At 30.8% G+C, this 13,658-nt stretch overlaps 2 protein-coding genes across 2 annotated transcripts in view; one reads left to right on the top strand and one right to left on the bottom strand.

Annotated features, from left to right (window-relative positions):
• The window catches only part of HELRODRAFT_184825 (hypothetical protein), a 6,705-nt gene extending 752 nt beyond the window's left edge, over positions 1 to 5,953 (top strand). Inside the window, exons 2-13 of the mRNA XM_009010916.1 lie at positions 1,289 to 1,369; positions 1,455 to 1,580; positions 1,648 to 1,755; positions 2,548 to 2,610; positions 2,700 to 2,746; positions 3,091 to 3,181; positions 3,289 to 3,361; positions 3,614 to 3,833; positions 4,226 to 4,322; positions 5,062 to 5,207; positions 5,346 to 5,427; positions 5,554 to 5,953. Coding sequence (XP_009009164.1) covers positions 1,289 to 1,369; positions 1,455 to 1,580; positions 1,648 to 1,755; positions 2,548 to 2,610; positions 2,700 to 2,746; positions 3,091 to 3,181; positions 3,289 to 3,361; positions 3,614 to 3,833; positions 4,226 to 4,322; positions 5,062 to 5,207; positions 5,346 to 5,427; positions 5,554 to 5,664 — 1,245 coding nt within the window. The 3' untranslated portion in view covers positions 5,665 to 5,953. The remainder of the gene's footprint in view (positions 1 to 1,288; positions 1,370 to 1,454; positions 1,581 to 1,647; positions 1,756 to 2,547; positions 2,611 to 2,699; positions 2,747 to 3,090; positions 3,182 to 3,288; positions 3,362 to 3,613; positions 3,834 to 4,225; positions 4,323 to 5,061; positions 5,208 to 5,345; positions 5,428 to 5,553) is intronic.
• Positions 5,774 to 13,145, bottom strand: HELRODRAFT_158977 (hypothetical protein; the record flags this gene model as incomplete). The annotated part of the gene is made up of 12 exons (XM_009010915.1): positions 5,774 to 5,851; positions 5,915 to 6,041; positions 6,141 to 6,251; positions 7,485 to 7,594; positions 8,488 to 8,625; positions 8,862 to 8,924; positions 9,250 to 9,309; positions 9,842 to 9,915; positions 10,194 to 10,285; positions 11,313 to 11,379; positions 12,487 to 12,705; positions 13,016 to 13,145. The coding sequence occupies 12 exons, from the start codon at positions 13,143 to 13,145 to the stop codon at positions 5,774 to 5,776; spliced, it is 1,269 nt and encodes a 422-aa protein (XP_009009163.1).
• Between the last annotated feature and the right edge of the window lie 513 nt (positions 13,146 to 13,658).

Here is a 13,658-nt window from a genome sequence, read left to right as displayed (position 1 = left end):
CTACCTATGATGAAACCGAAATACCCCTCGACTCCATCCACATCTGTCACTTGCCTCAGTATCACGCAACCCCGCTTTCACCCTGTCCTTCTCCACCTGCTCTCTCCATCCCAATCACGGACGACCCCTTCCTACCACTCCTTCAACCTCGAACTCCAATGCTCGCCTAATCCCGACCCTTTCATCCCTTCTCAACACATGTTCATACCACCGCAATCTCGATCTCCTTATCAATGTCACAATGTCCTCATTCAGTCCCATCATTGACATCAGCTCTGTACTACTCCTCCTATCCTTCACTTTAACCCCACACATCATCCTCACCATAGCTCTTTCAGCCCTCTGCAGTACACTTTCCTCCTCTCTCCTCAACACCCAAGTTTCACCACCATATATAATCGCTGCTCTCACACATGCTTTATATACCCTCCCTTTCATCTTCACTGACCATTTCTTTCCACACAATACCCCACAGAAGATCACAGAAGATTCAGAAATGTAAAAATTTAATTAGCCAGAAATGTAATTTTTATTATGCTTGTAATTTTGGAACTGTGTTTCATGCTTACACTACATAATCAAACTTAAAAATCTTTCTTTTGTGCCACACACAAAAACATAAATTGGTATATTTCTAATAGTTGGTAGGTCAGTTTTAAAAGATGTTTCATTTATTAGTTCCAGTTTTTAGTGTCTTAATATTTAATCATTAATTTAAAGTAATTAAGATAAAACATTCATAGATGGACTTAGTGTGACAAACAAAATTGCCTTTTTTTCAAATCATTTTGCCATTTATGTAGTATCATGTCTATAAAATATTTTAAGTTATGTTATTCAGTATCTTTCAGCATCTTACCTTTATGAATATTTACATTTTTTTATAAGCCACAATAATATAGAAATATACATATGCATACTACGCATCATTATTACCCGTTGTTGCTTATTCACTACTGCAGTAATAATTTTCTTAAATGATGATAAATTATTGGTATCTCTGTAAGTTATCAGTACATCTGTAATTTTCAGTTTGGTTAATTATTCGCTAAAAATGTTGGTATATGTAGTGCCTATGTTATTGGTGGCACATCAGTATTTTTTGCTTCATCTAATTGTTCCCATGTCTATATAAAAGTATATGATTTTATTTCAGTTTGCAGATGAAATTGTTGTTTGTTTTTTGCATGATTATTTTATTTTATTTTGCAAAAAAATACTTTCAAAACAATTTTAGCATTTGATTGAATTTTCATTTAAATCATAAACATGTTTTATGATGTGGTAGGATAACTTGGAGAAGGAGATACTGCGCATGTCGAATGATGAGCTGGTCAGCAGGACAAGATTGCTGGACAATGAAATTAAAGTATTAATTAATTGAAAATTAATTGATTTATTTTTTGTATTTTCTTTTAAAATTTAATTTTAAACCTAGAATTTTGTTCCATTAGATTATGAGATCAGAAGTCATGAGAATATCCCATGAACTGCAAGCTCAAAAAGACAAAATAAAGGAGAATACAGAAAAGATTAAAGTGAACAAAACGTTGCCATACCTGGTTTCCAATGTCATTGAGGTGCAAAAAAATTTTTCATCCATTACTTTTAACTATCTTTATTAACTATTTACTGTACTTTTTTCAGTTGTTGGACGTTGATCCTCAGGACCAAGCAGAAGAGGAGGGTGCCAACATAGACCTTGACTCCCAGAGAAAGGGAAAGTGTGCAGTCATTAAAACATCAACCAGACAGGTTCGACAATGGATTCCTTTAGTTTCTTTAATATTGTTATACATTTTGAATTCCATTAGCTAACCATCATTCACATTGAAAATATCAGAAGGTTTTTTAGAAAATGTCAAATCTATCTCTTTTTTTATGGTTGTGTTTGGTATTTTACCAAAAATTTTTTGTTAGTGAAAATAATTTTAATCTAGCGAATACAATGATATAAATATATAATAATAATTGTTATTATTGTCAAAAATAACCAGGAATATTAAATTGAAAATATAAAAGTGTTTTTTCTTGTTTCATGTTTAGTGATTAGGTACAGAGATTTAACCGCATTTATTTTGATAGAACGATAATAATAATATTCATCAATGATAGTAGATATCACCTTGAAATTTAAAAAATTTAGATTCAGTTTTTACATTGTTTAAATTATTCATATGGTAACAATTCTCTGATACAGGCAATGCATATTTGATGTAGGAAAAATGAATTGGGGCTGTGATATTAATTTAAAAAAAAAGTAACAATATAGTACACAACATTATCTAAGAGAAGACTTTATTGTTGGTATTGAAGTATGAGCAACTGTTTTTGACTCATCATTTGAAATTTTTTTTATTGAAGGTTTTTGCAATTGTATCTGCTTCAAAGGTTTTTTTAATATAAGATAGATATGAACTTTTGTGGGGTTTTGAAAAGACACCTGTTTTATTAGATTATACAGAACTGTTGAATCCAAATTAAACATTTTTGGTTGAACGGTCATAAATTTTTGAAACAAAATACATTTTTACATTTAAAATGCAGACATATTTTTTGCCTGTGATTGGTTTAGTTGACCCTGAACAGTTGAAGCCTGGGGATCTTGTGGTCAGTTGATTTTTTTACTTTCATGTTTGTGATACTTATTAATGATCATCAATTTCAGTTTTAAGCTTTGTCGTTGTTATTATTTCAAGGGAGTTAACAAAGATTCTTACTTGATTCTTGAGACACTGCCTGCCGAGTAAGCCATTTGAAATTGGTTTGTGTAATAATTAAAAGCATAAAATATATTTCCAATAATTTTAGTAAGTTAGTTTTGTTAACTTTGACATGTTTTAAAACTGCTTTTCTCTAATTACTTCAATTACAAAGCTCTGATTGTGACTTGAAACTAGGTAAATAAATTAAGAAATTGAGAGGCAGAAAATTATTAAACATTGATTATAATTTACAAGGAAGGATGAGCTAACTTAATATTTAAAATTGTTTAATTTTATTAAACGTGTTTTGGAAAGCTCAATTCAAAGGTTTATCTAGTTGAAATGATGATGAATAAATGTTAGAATTTATGCTATATGAATAAAGGTACGATTCTCGTGTGAAGGCCATGGAAGTTGACGAACGACCAACGGAGCAGTACAGTGACATTGGAGGACTGGACAAACAAATTCAAGAAGTACATCATCATCATCATATATTCAATTTTTACCTGTCTTGATACCTTTTTTAACTCTGAAAAAATATTAAACATATTAGCATCTAATATAATCTGAATTGTTGAAGTTGATTGAAGCAGTGGTCCTTCCCATGACGCACAAGGATCGATTCACAGCACTGGGCATCCAGCCTCCTAAAGGTTTGCAGTTCATTAGATGTATTCAGCATAATATTTGTCATCAAACATCATGACCTTTTCGTTTTATGAACATGAACAGCCATATATAATCGAATTGTTTTTAAAAAGTTTAAGAGGAAGTGCAAACATGATGAAAAAACTTCTGCATGATACCGAGAGCATTGTCAAGAGAATTTATTAATTTATAAAATATCAAATTTGAAGAAAATGTCGATGTATTATTTTTTGATTAAAGTTAATGTATCTCATCAGGGGTTTTACTGTATGGACCACCTGGAACAGGCAAAACACTGTTGGCTCGAGCGTGTGCTGCTCAAACCAAATCAACTTTTTTGAAATTAGCAGGGCCTCAGTTAGTACAAATGTTCATTGGTGATGGAGCTAAACTGGTCCGAGATGCTTTTTCTCTAGCCAAGGAAAAGGCACCTGCAATTATTTTCATTGATGAATTGGATGCCATCGGCACAAAAAGGTTGTTTTGAAATTTTGGTTGCTGCTTTTTAAAACTAAATTAATTTCTTAGAACACATTTTTGGGACCATTCCACAGATTATTTTAAAGCTTTTGAATTACAGATGCAACTTTTTCAAATAAATATTTAATATCTTTATTCACTTTCTTGTTTTTGCGTATAATCAAATTTCTGTGACTAGGTTTTTTGTTTTCTTGCTTCTGTTGGTTAAATTGTTAGATTCAATACATTGTATCAATTTTTGACATTAATCTAAAAAGTATTTAAATTTTGAAAGCACGACTCATTGAACTCTGTAATTTCAACTGTTGACAATCTTAGTCAACACGAATATTTAACTTGCTTATTGCCGCTCATCATCAATTTTGCACAACAGTTTTGTCTTTTAACAGGTTTGATAGCGAAAAAGCAGGTGACAGAGAGGTTCAGAGAACCATGCTGGAACTACTCAACCAGTTAGATGGCTTTCAATCCAACCACGACATAAAAGTATGTGCTGGATACTTATATATACATTCATGAGTTTTTAATATATATTTTTTTTATAATCAAGAATTAAAATGCATTAGCCTTTTTCAACATAGTCTTATGCTCCAACACAGCACTCAATTATTTTTTGACTATGCAGCATATTTCTATATTAAGGTTTCAACATATTTGAGAGCGTTAAGTTGGTTTAAGTTTTTACAAATATGTTGTCACATTTTGAAAAATGGCCAATCAAATTTGTTGTCTACGAATTCTGTTTTAGTTTGATTCTGTGGTCCTGCGATTGAGAGTTTTAGAGTTCAAGACTTAATTAAAAGTAGAAGCTAAGAGCTCTCTATTGAACTTCCTATATTTATTCAATAGAGAAGAAAGTTAATTCGGCCAAAAATAATAGATTCAGACAATGAGGATGATTATAAGGATAGTATAGCGATAATGCTTGTTAGAATGAAGATAATTTTCAAACGTTTAAAGCATGCATAGTTTGAGACTATAGATATCTTTTAGCACAAAAAAAAACATTTCACATCATTAAAGTAACAAGATGGATTTAACTCAATTGCTGTTAAGAAAGGATATCGTTTCAGTTTGTAACATTGCTTATTTAAAAATATTATAAAAATGTTTATATGTATTATGACAATAGATAAGTTGATGTCTATTAAGAAATTGTGTAAGAGATTTACTTCCTAGCATTTTTTATAACAGGAGCCCATTTATGTACGCAATAACTTTACAGGTAATAGCGGCGACCAATCGTGTGGATATACTTGATCCAGCTCTTTTGAGATCTGGTCGACTGGATAGGAAGATAGAATTTCCTGCTCCTAATGAAGAGGCCCGTGCTCGTATCATGCAGATACATTCAAGGAAAATGAACGTTAAGTTTGTAGTCAATTCTCTCTGATGTTAACTTTCACTTGAAATTTCTTGTAAGATAAGTTGTCAAGATGCCAGTTCGACTCGATGTTGCGCTTTTTTCTCTGGATCGATTAAATTTGTGCAATATATCTTTCTTGACAGCAATGACGTGAACTACGAGGAGCTCGCAAGGTGCACTGACGATTTCAATGGCGCACAATGCAAGGCAGTCTGTGTTGAGGCAGTAAGTTTAATTTTACATTTTTTTGTGTGTGGGCAAAATTTTTCAGCCGCTTTGAATAATCGGTTTTATTTATTGCCACAACGTTAAGCAGCGGTTTTTACATATAACAACCTATCTACATAAAAGGGTATGATAGCCTTAAGAAGGGGTGCCACAGAACTGAATCACGAAGACTACATGGATGCAATACTGGAAGTCCAAGCCAAAAAGAAAGCCAACCTAAATTATTATGCTTAAGTTTTACATAAAGTTATATTTTCATTAAAAAACACAGTTTGATTAAAGTGACAGAATTTTTGTATTAAAAAATTTACAATCGATTCTTTTATACTTAAAAAAGACGTTCTTATTTTTCATGGTCGCTTCTGTCAACGCACGTGACTTTAAACTTCTTGTGCACGTGGATTATGTTGATGCCCTTCGTCTAGAAGCGAATGATTACAAGTTATTTCAATAGGTGAAAGTATTGTTGGAAATCAAATCTTACATTTATAGTTTCTTCTACTAAAAGATCGTGTTTGTTTGCGATATCTTTTAAGGTTTGAATTTGTTCAGCTTTGAACTGGAATGCTGGAAGTGGCAATTCCATAATCTCCTCGTCCGCTACGAATGACCTTGAACAAGTTCAACAAGTGCCATAAAAAACATTAAATATTAATATAGACATCCTAACTTCAAAAATCGTTTAATTTTTAAAGATATAAATATATTACTTGATGCTGCTCTCAATCGATGCTACGAATTCCTTTTCACTCGACCATTGGTTGCCTTTTTTCATATCATTCTCACAATTCAAAATGCAAGAACGAAATATATTGTAATTCCTGAAAATTTAAAAGTGTTTTAAGGATTATTGTTTGAAAGCCTGACGCATAAACGACACTTCAGAGGTTTGCTGCCACTGTGTCGTTCATTGAATTTATACATCGCACGTAAACCGACCCACAAATTCCTAACACAGCCAGCCTCGAGTTTTACACAGCAGCCCAGCATGTTTGCATTGCAGTCGTGCATTGTACTTTTGTGCGAAACGTTGCATTCCAAAATCTTTGACTTTGTTTTTAACATATAGACCCTATCCTATAAAAATATTATTAGAAACACGTGAAGCTGTGATGGACTAGCTGCTAAGCTTACTTTGGTGTAAAGATTGGTTGTGCATCAATCTCATATGGCTGATGCTGAGTCAGTCGTTTATGAATTTAGGTTGATATCTACTCATCACTATTCCCCATTCATTGAAATTTAAAAAACTGATCTTTCTTAGATAATGTAAGCAGCTTTGACGATTATGATATAAAGTCCAAATAAATTCATTCTGTTTTCGTTTTTGGAGTCTAGTTTATTTGATGTATCGTTTATGAATTTAGGTTGATATCTACTCATCACTATTCCCCATTCATTGAAATTTAAAAAACCGATCTTTCTTAGAAAATGTAAGCAGCTTTGACGATTATGATATAAAGTCCAAATAAATTCATTCTGTTTTTGTTTTTGGAGTCTAGTTTATTTGATGTATCGTTTATCAGGAAATGCACTTGAAAATTTTGTTACTTTATTATGTCTTTTAAAAAACGAACGCCGTTCATGAAAAATTATCATCGACCATAAACATCAACACTGTCGAAAATGTCGGGGAATTTCTAGAAATTACTCAATGTTTGCTATGCACAAACAAACTACAACGGATAACCGGGTTGGATTAGCAATTAGAGCCGTTTCTGATTAATGTTTTATCAAATTACTTTCCAATATCAAACTTGCCGCATCCAAAAAAATAAAAAACGTTGTTATCAACCAATCACATTGTCAGTTTCGCCCATTGGCCAACCACTGCTTTGGAGTTATTTCTCTTTCAGTTTTGGATTATTGAACATTTTAGCTTACTGGCCGGGTTAAAAATTAAGTCTAGCATGTTTTTTTAGCAACACTTTCAAGATTTTTTTATAACAGTGCTTTGTGAATTTTCTGATATAACAATAACAAAAACAACAACAATAAATAAACAATTGGGCGAATAGTGAAGAAAGTTGAATAAAAAAGCGAACAAAAACAACCTGTTGGCCTTTTCTAATTCAGTTAATATTTCTCTTTTGTTGGGTTTTAAACGGTTAGCACGCTCTAAATAAGATATTGCAGTTTTAAATTCTCCAACCTGTTTCAGAGCCTGAAAAATGTTTTTCTATATATAGGAAGGAAATCATTGTAGAGTTTTCATATTCATTATTATTTTATTTTTATGCAAAAATCAAGTTATTTATAAAAAACTTTTCAATTTTGCAGTATTATCAGCTAGGAATAGTAAAGCAATTCCTCAAACGGTATTTTCAGATTTTCTAAACATTCAAATAAGAACAACACTTGGTTAAGTAAACATTAAACTTCGACTTCAAGTCCTCAAGCATTTTATCTTTCCAAATCGTTCCCAGCCTAGCTAACCATTTTTTTTAATTTTTAGGCAATCGCTTAACATTTTTACGCAATTACTTAGCACCTTTCCACGTACTTAAACCATCTCCGCTTAGATTCTCTTATTACGCCGCCTCCTTAGATTTTCTAATCTAAGTTGATTTCTTATCTGCAAGTTGCCAATAATAAAAGTCTCTATAAAATGTAACTTGTCTCCCATACCTACCGCATAGATCTAAACTCCTTTTGTTCCCAGCTGTCACAACTGAAGTCTTTTAATAATAATAATAATAATAAAAATTCATTTATATCTCCACAATCCAACACCACACTCCACATTATATTTCTATCAAATCAATCATGACATGACATTTCAACTTACACACTCTCAGTTCAGCACATACTATGAAGATAAACACTTAAATTCGTATCTTTTTTTCAAACCTCATTTTTAACCTCATCAATCAAATCACATAATGAGTTGACATGGGCCTCTTTAATTATTATCTTTTCTAGTCTGCTGAAGCTGCTAAACTTTTAGTGCCATGCAATCTTTACACCTCTTTACTACCTTTTAATTTTGCTGCCCCATACTCCCACTGATTTAAACGAAATTATGACGAAACCTAAAAAATAAAAAGTATATCGAACCTTGCCCTTGAAATAGAGAGCTTTAACATTGTTGCCATCTTGTAGCTTGAATATTTCATTGCAATGGTGAATTGCTCGAACTGACTGTCTCAACTTCAAATGACACAGAGCCATATTAGTATGCAACTTTATCATTTCCTTCAAATTAAATAAAATTTAGTCCTATCATATCAATTACTGAAATCATACGGGTAGCATGTAAATAAATTCAACAGCTTTTAATAGACTCAGTAGGTTCAGACTGCTTCAAAAATTTTGAATTGGTTCAAGATTTAAGAAAACATTTGAAAAATTTCATTAAAAACTAGCCTACAAATTTGAAGAACTCATCATTTACACAAGAAAAAGTGAAAAAATTTGAAATAACTACTAACCGGTTTTATCGAATTTTCTTCGATCTCATCTTTCAAATTATGATCCAGAAGAATATTTAAGGCCTTGAAATCAAGCAAATGTATTTAATTGGATTTATATCTTTCATTTTATATATATAAATTTTATCAATGACATTCATAAAACAACATAGCACAACACAACATACAATAATAGTGCTTATGAGGGGCGTGAAGTAAGTCAATTTGCTTCTAACAAACATTAATTCACCTATTCGTTCATTCATTCATTTATTTATTTTTATAGAAGTGCATTATAATTTACTGAAAGCTCACCGCATATTTCCTTTCATTCAACATGCACGAATTTGATTGATTATATCATTATTTTTTCATTAAATAAAAAGCATTAAATATTCAACTTGCTTACATTTGAATAAAACTTCAAAGCCAAATAAAATTTGTTATTATGGAAATGCTTCTTTGCTATCTGTAAAAAATAACGGTAACTTATAAATTGTTAAAATTTTGACTCAAAATATATTCGGAAATAACGAAAAATACATTTCTGATGCAGCCACTTCCTTTCATCATGACGTCAAAGGGTGCGTTCTTTCTTTCTCTCTACAGAAGATATAATGACGTCAGCATCATAATAATGAATTAAAATATTTGTGTATTGAATCATTTTCATTTATCGTATTACTATTAGACATAAATATCATTTTGTTTCAGGTGAGCAAAAGGATAAATTTATCATATCAATAAAATGTTGATTTTATTAGATTTTAAAGATAAATTTTCTATAATCATTCAAAATACTACTGATGAGTATTTTGAATGGATGGTGGAATAAAAAAAAAATTTCAGACAGACAGCTAGATAGATATACAAACAGAAAGACAGATAGACAGACAGGCAGAGAGATAGATAGAATAAATGAATCCTTTAAAACATCGACAACATAAAATATATTGACGATAAAAGATATTTTAAAATAAAAATAAATGAAACATTCATACCACAGGCAAAGAGAAATACTCATCTTTGACATCGCCAGGAGCAGTAAAATCTAAAACTTCTATTATATAAAGGCCTGGATAAAAATATAATTGAACGTTTTCCATTTAAAAGTTTCAATTCAAACATAGATACATATTTCAAACCAATTAACCATTAACATTTTAATAACATACCAAATAAATTAAGAATAAACTTCTTTTTTAAATTATGCATGCAAACATTATAAGCTGTTTATTCACAACACTAAATTCTAATAGGCTGAAAATTTTATCAAATTAAAAAATTAACAAAGCTCTTTTGCTTGAAAAAATTGAGCAAATGATAAAAATGTACATTACGTGAATGAAGTACCGGAAAGAAAATGAAACATACAAATGGCGTCTGGAGGTATACGAGGAGGACAGCCTCTGCTTCCGTAAGCATATTCAGGACATATGAGGAACCTTCAGATAAAATAATATTCAAGTGATTGAATACAAAAAAAATATTATTGCTACTGATGCTTGTAGTTTACTGGAGCATCAAAGTTCCCATTAAAAAGTGTTTGACAAGTGTTCTTAATATTTTGATTTTGGGTATAACGTTAGTAATCACACAAAAAGGTTGTTAATGATTATTTGTGTGTAATATTCGATATATCATTAAAATTTTTTGAACATATTTCTAATAAAAATTAATAAGGGATTTTTAATTTTGGGTCTCATTTGCAGACATTTCAATTATCTAACCAAAAATTTCTTCATATTGTAATGTACAAATCATTAGCGAGGTCTCAGGTTGAATATGCAGCAAGTCTTTGGTCTCCAAAAACAGCGAGGGAGGTTGAGGCTGCCGAACGTGTACAGACAGGGGAAACAAAATTGATCCCTGGAATTCAACACAGGAAAAATGAAGATAGATTGAAGCAGTTGAAGATTCCAATGTTGAGATTTAGAAGGCTCATAGGAAACCTTATAACCTTGTCCAAGATGATGAAGAGTGATGCCAAGAAAGGCTTTTCCTAAAAAATATAGCACACCAATGGAAAAACAGGAGGACATGGAGTGAAGTTGGATGTGCAATCATTTAATTCGAATTTAAGAAAAAAACCGTTGAATAGTGTAGAATGGGTTGAATGAGGGCATTGTTTATGCTGGAAGTGCGAGTAAATTTAGACAGAAGTATAACATTTTTAGTCATTCTGACATGGTTTTGTGTTGGAAAGTCAATTTTTAATCTGTGTGATAATATTTACTATTCTTGCTATAAAAATTTTTTCTACGCTATAATTTTTCTATTGTTTGAAGCAGTATTACTATGTTATTTTTTTAATTTCAATAAATTGTTTAATTTTTATTTGGACATTAGTACTTCAAGTCTATGCTCATTAATTTCTACATTTACGTTGTGTTATGTTATGATAAAGATAATAAATTGGAGGCAAATTAAAACAGAGAAAAACTCCATTTATGAATGTTTATTTGAGGGTACCTTGATACTTCTCTTTTCTTCATGCTCGCAACTGCAACTTCAAAGCCTTCTATTGTGTTGCCGCTACCTGCAAAAAACGTGATTTAACTGATGAAGTCATTTAAAAAAAAAAAAAAAAACAGGAACTAGCCTAAATCAAAATTGAAAACTTTTCCTCTTGATGTTGTACAATCAAATGGTTCAAGGGAATATTCCAGGTAAGCAGAGTAATGAACTGAAAGTTGAAATAATTAGGTTCAACAGAATGAAATAGAAAAAATGGCATTTTAGTTTATGGTCCTTAAATTCATGTTAAGCTTATAAAACACAGTCCAAATCTAATTTTAACTGTGAGCATTTTGAATAAAACAAAATGTAACTGTAACAACAACATAATCAGTATTGTGTGTGGGAGTGAGTGAGTGTGTGTGTGGTGTGTGTGTGTGCGCGTGTCACACTTTTAGGAAATTTCTACAAGTGGTTTAAATTTTTTCAACTAACATGTCATAATAAGTTATTGTTATAATTAGGCACTTATTTAAGCACAAATTTATACACTAGATCAGATACTCCAAATGAATCTAAAAATATTTATATCTTCAGAATGTTCAAATGGTTTATTTTGGTGGAAAGAAGTTTGAAGAAATTAAAAAAATTTAGCAAAATTATTAACGTTTCTCTGAAAAACTTTTTCATTTAGGAGGCAAAATCAAATGAAATTTAACGCACTTCACTTGTTTACAACGATGAGGTTAGCTGTGTGATTGTGTTAAATAGAAAGGACATCGAACAACTTGTCAGATAACAGCTTGGGTAGGATGCTACATAACGAATAATGGACAAATTGAATGTGGCCTGAGGAATGATGAATCTACATCAGTTCTGCACTGATCCAGTTACCATTTTTTTAAATTACTAACTTTTTTAAACAAAAATGCTTCATTTTTTACAGATTTCTTTTCGCAAAAAAATTAGTCTTGTAATAAATGATTTCAGACAGATATTAAAACAAATATATAATAAAATAAAAAACACCTTTTCAACGCTTTCAATATAAAACATAATTTTTGATGCAAAATTGGCTAAAACTAATAAAATATTCATTCAAAAACAAATAGTCAAGAAGTAGTTTAATATTTTATAATATTCAATCTAATATTTAATAGCAAGAGTTGAAGTTGCAAAAACATAAAACCTGTTACATTGGACAGTGGTGAGATGGCAGTTCCAAAACTTTGTTTTACAACTTGTTTCAAAACTAATCCATCGTCAGTTATAGCTACAAAATCTTTTACTAGTTCATCAAAGGAATTACTGATGAAGCCAGGTATTTGTTCCTTATTTACATTGTCAACCTCAATAGTATCAAAATTCCTTCCTTCAGAATCATAGCAAGCATAATTTGATTCTAAATCTAGATGGAATGAAAAAAACACTATAAGAAATAAAAAAGAATGAACAAAAAATTTACTCACATGAAAAAAAAATGATAAAAATGGTCAGCGTAAATTTTTAAAAATGTTATGTGAAATTAAATAATGCATCTGATAATAAATTGAAAAATTAAATTAATAAAAAATTTAAGTTGTAAAACAATTAAATTTTACTAATATCTTCAGAAAAAGTTCTTGAAAATTAAGCTATCATAATAAATTAAAAAAACAGTTATTGGGAGTAGTAATTCAGAACATGAGCACTAAACAACCAACTTGAAACTTATTAACCTTCTATCTGATTATCTACATTGGAAATTTCAAAAATGGCTCCAGCTTCAATTAAAGAATTCAGTTCAAGTCCGTCTTTGATATGCACCGTGCCAATCACTTCACATTCTTCTTCGCATGACTTTTCCATCATTTATCAGAGATCAGAAGTCTAAAATAAATAATTACAAGATTATTTATAAATGATAACAACAACAATAGTAACAATTGTCATCAACGCTTAAAAAATCATCTATCTTCTGAACTATCATATGCCTTGCTTGCTAGCCAAGAGCTTCCTAAAATGCAGTGGCTAAATACAAGACAGCAGGCTGAAGTGGAGGCCATTTAGTACATGGCATGTACTAAGCCCTGAATAACCCAAGTATACAAAAACCAGAAGATGTCTGTCAACCAAGTTTACAATTAGAACGTTATCTATAGGTCATTTATTTAATATTTACTATACTTCCAGTATAGCTTTAAAACTGAACGTTTGTTAATGAACGTTTGGTAGCTTTTCACAATCTCAAGTGACCACAGCACTACTAAACTATAGTCAGTATCAATCAGCATCAGCATTGATAAATTTATTTTAGAACTTAGCTAGCATTTTTTTGCCAATCAGGGCACAGAAACTAAAAAATAGAAAAAAAAATAGAAA

Source organism: Helobdella robusta, assembly GCF_000326865.2.
Source record: "Helobdella robusta unplaced genomic scaffold HELROscaffold_1, whole genome shotgun sequence".
Lineage (NCBI taxonomy): Eukaryota > Metazoa > Annelida > Clitellata > Rhynchobdellida > Glossiphoniidae > Helobdella > Helobdella robusta.
The sequence above is the reverse complement of the archived record's forward strand: the minus strand, read 5'-3'. Positions and strand labels throughout refer to the sequence as shown.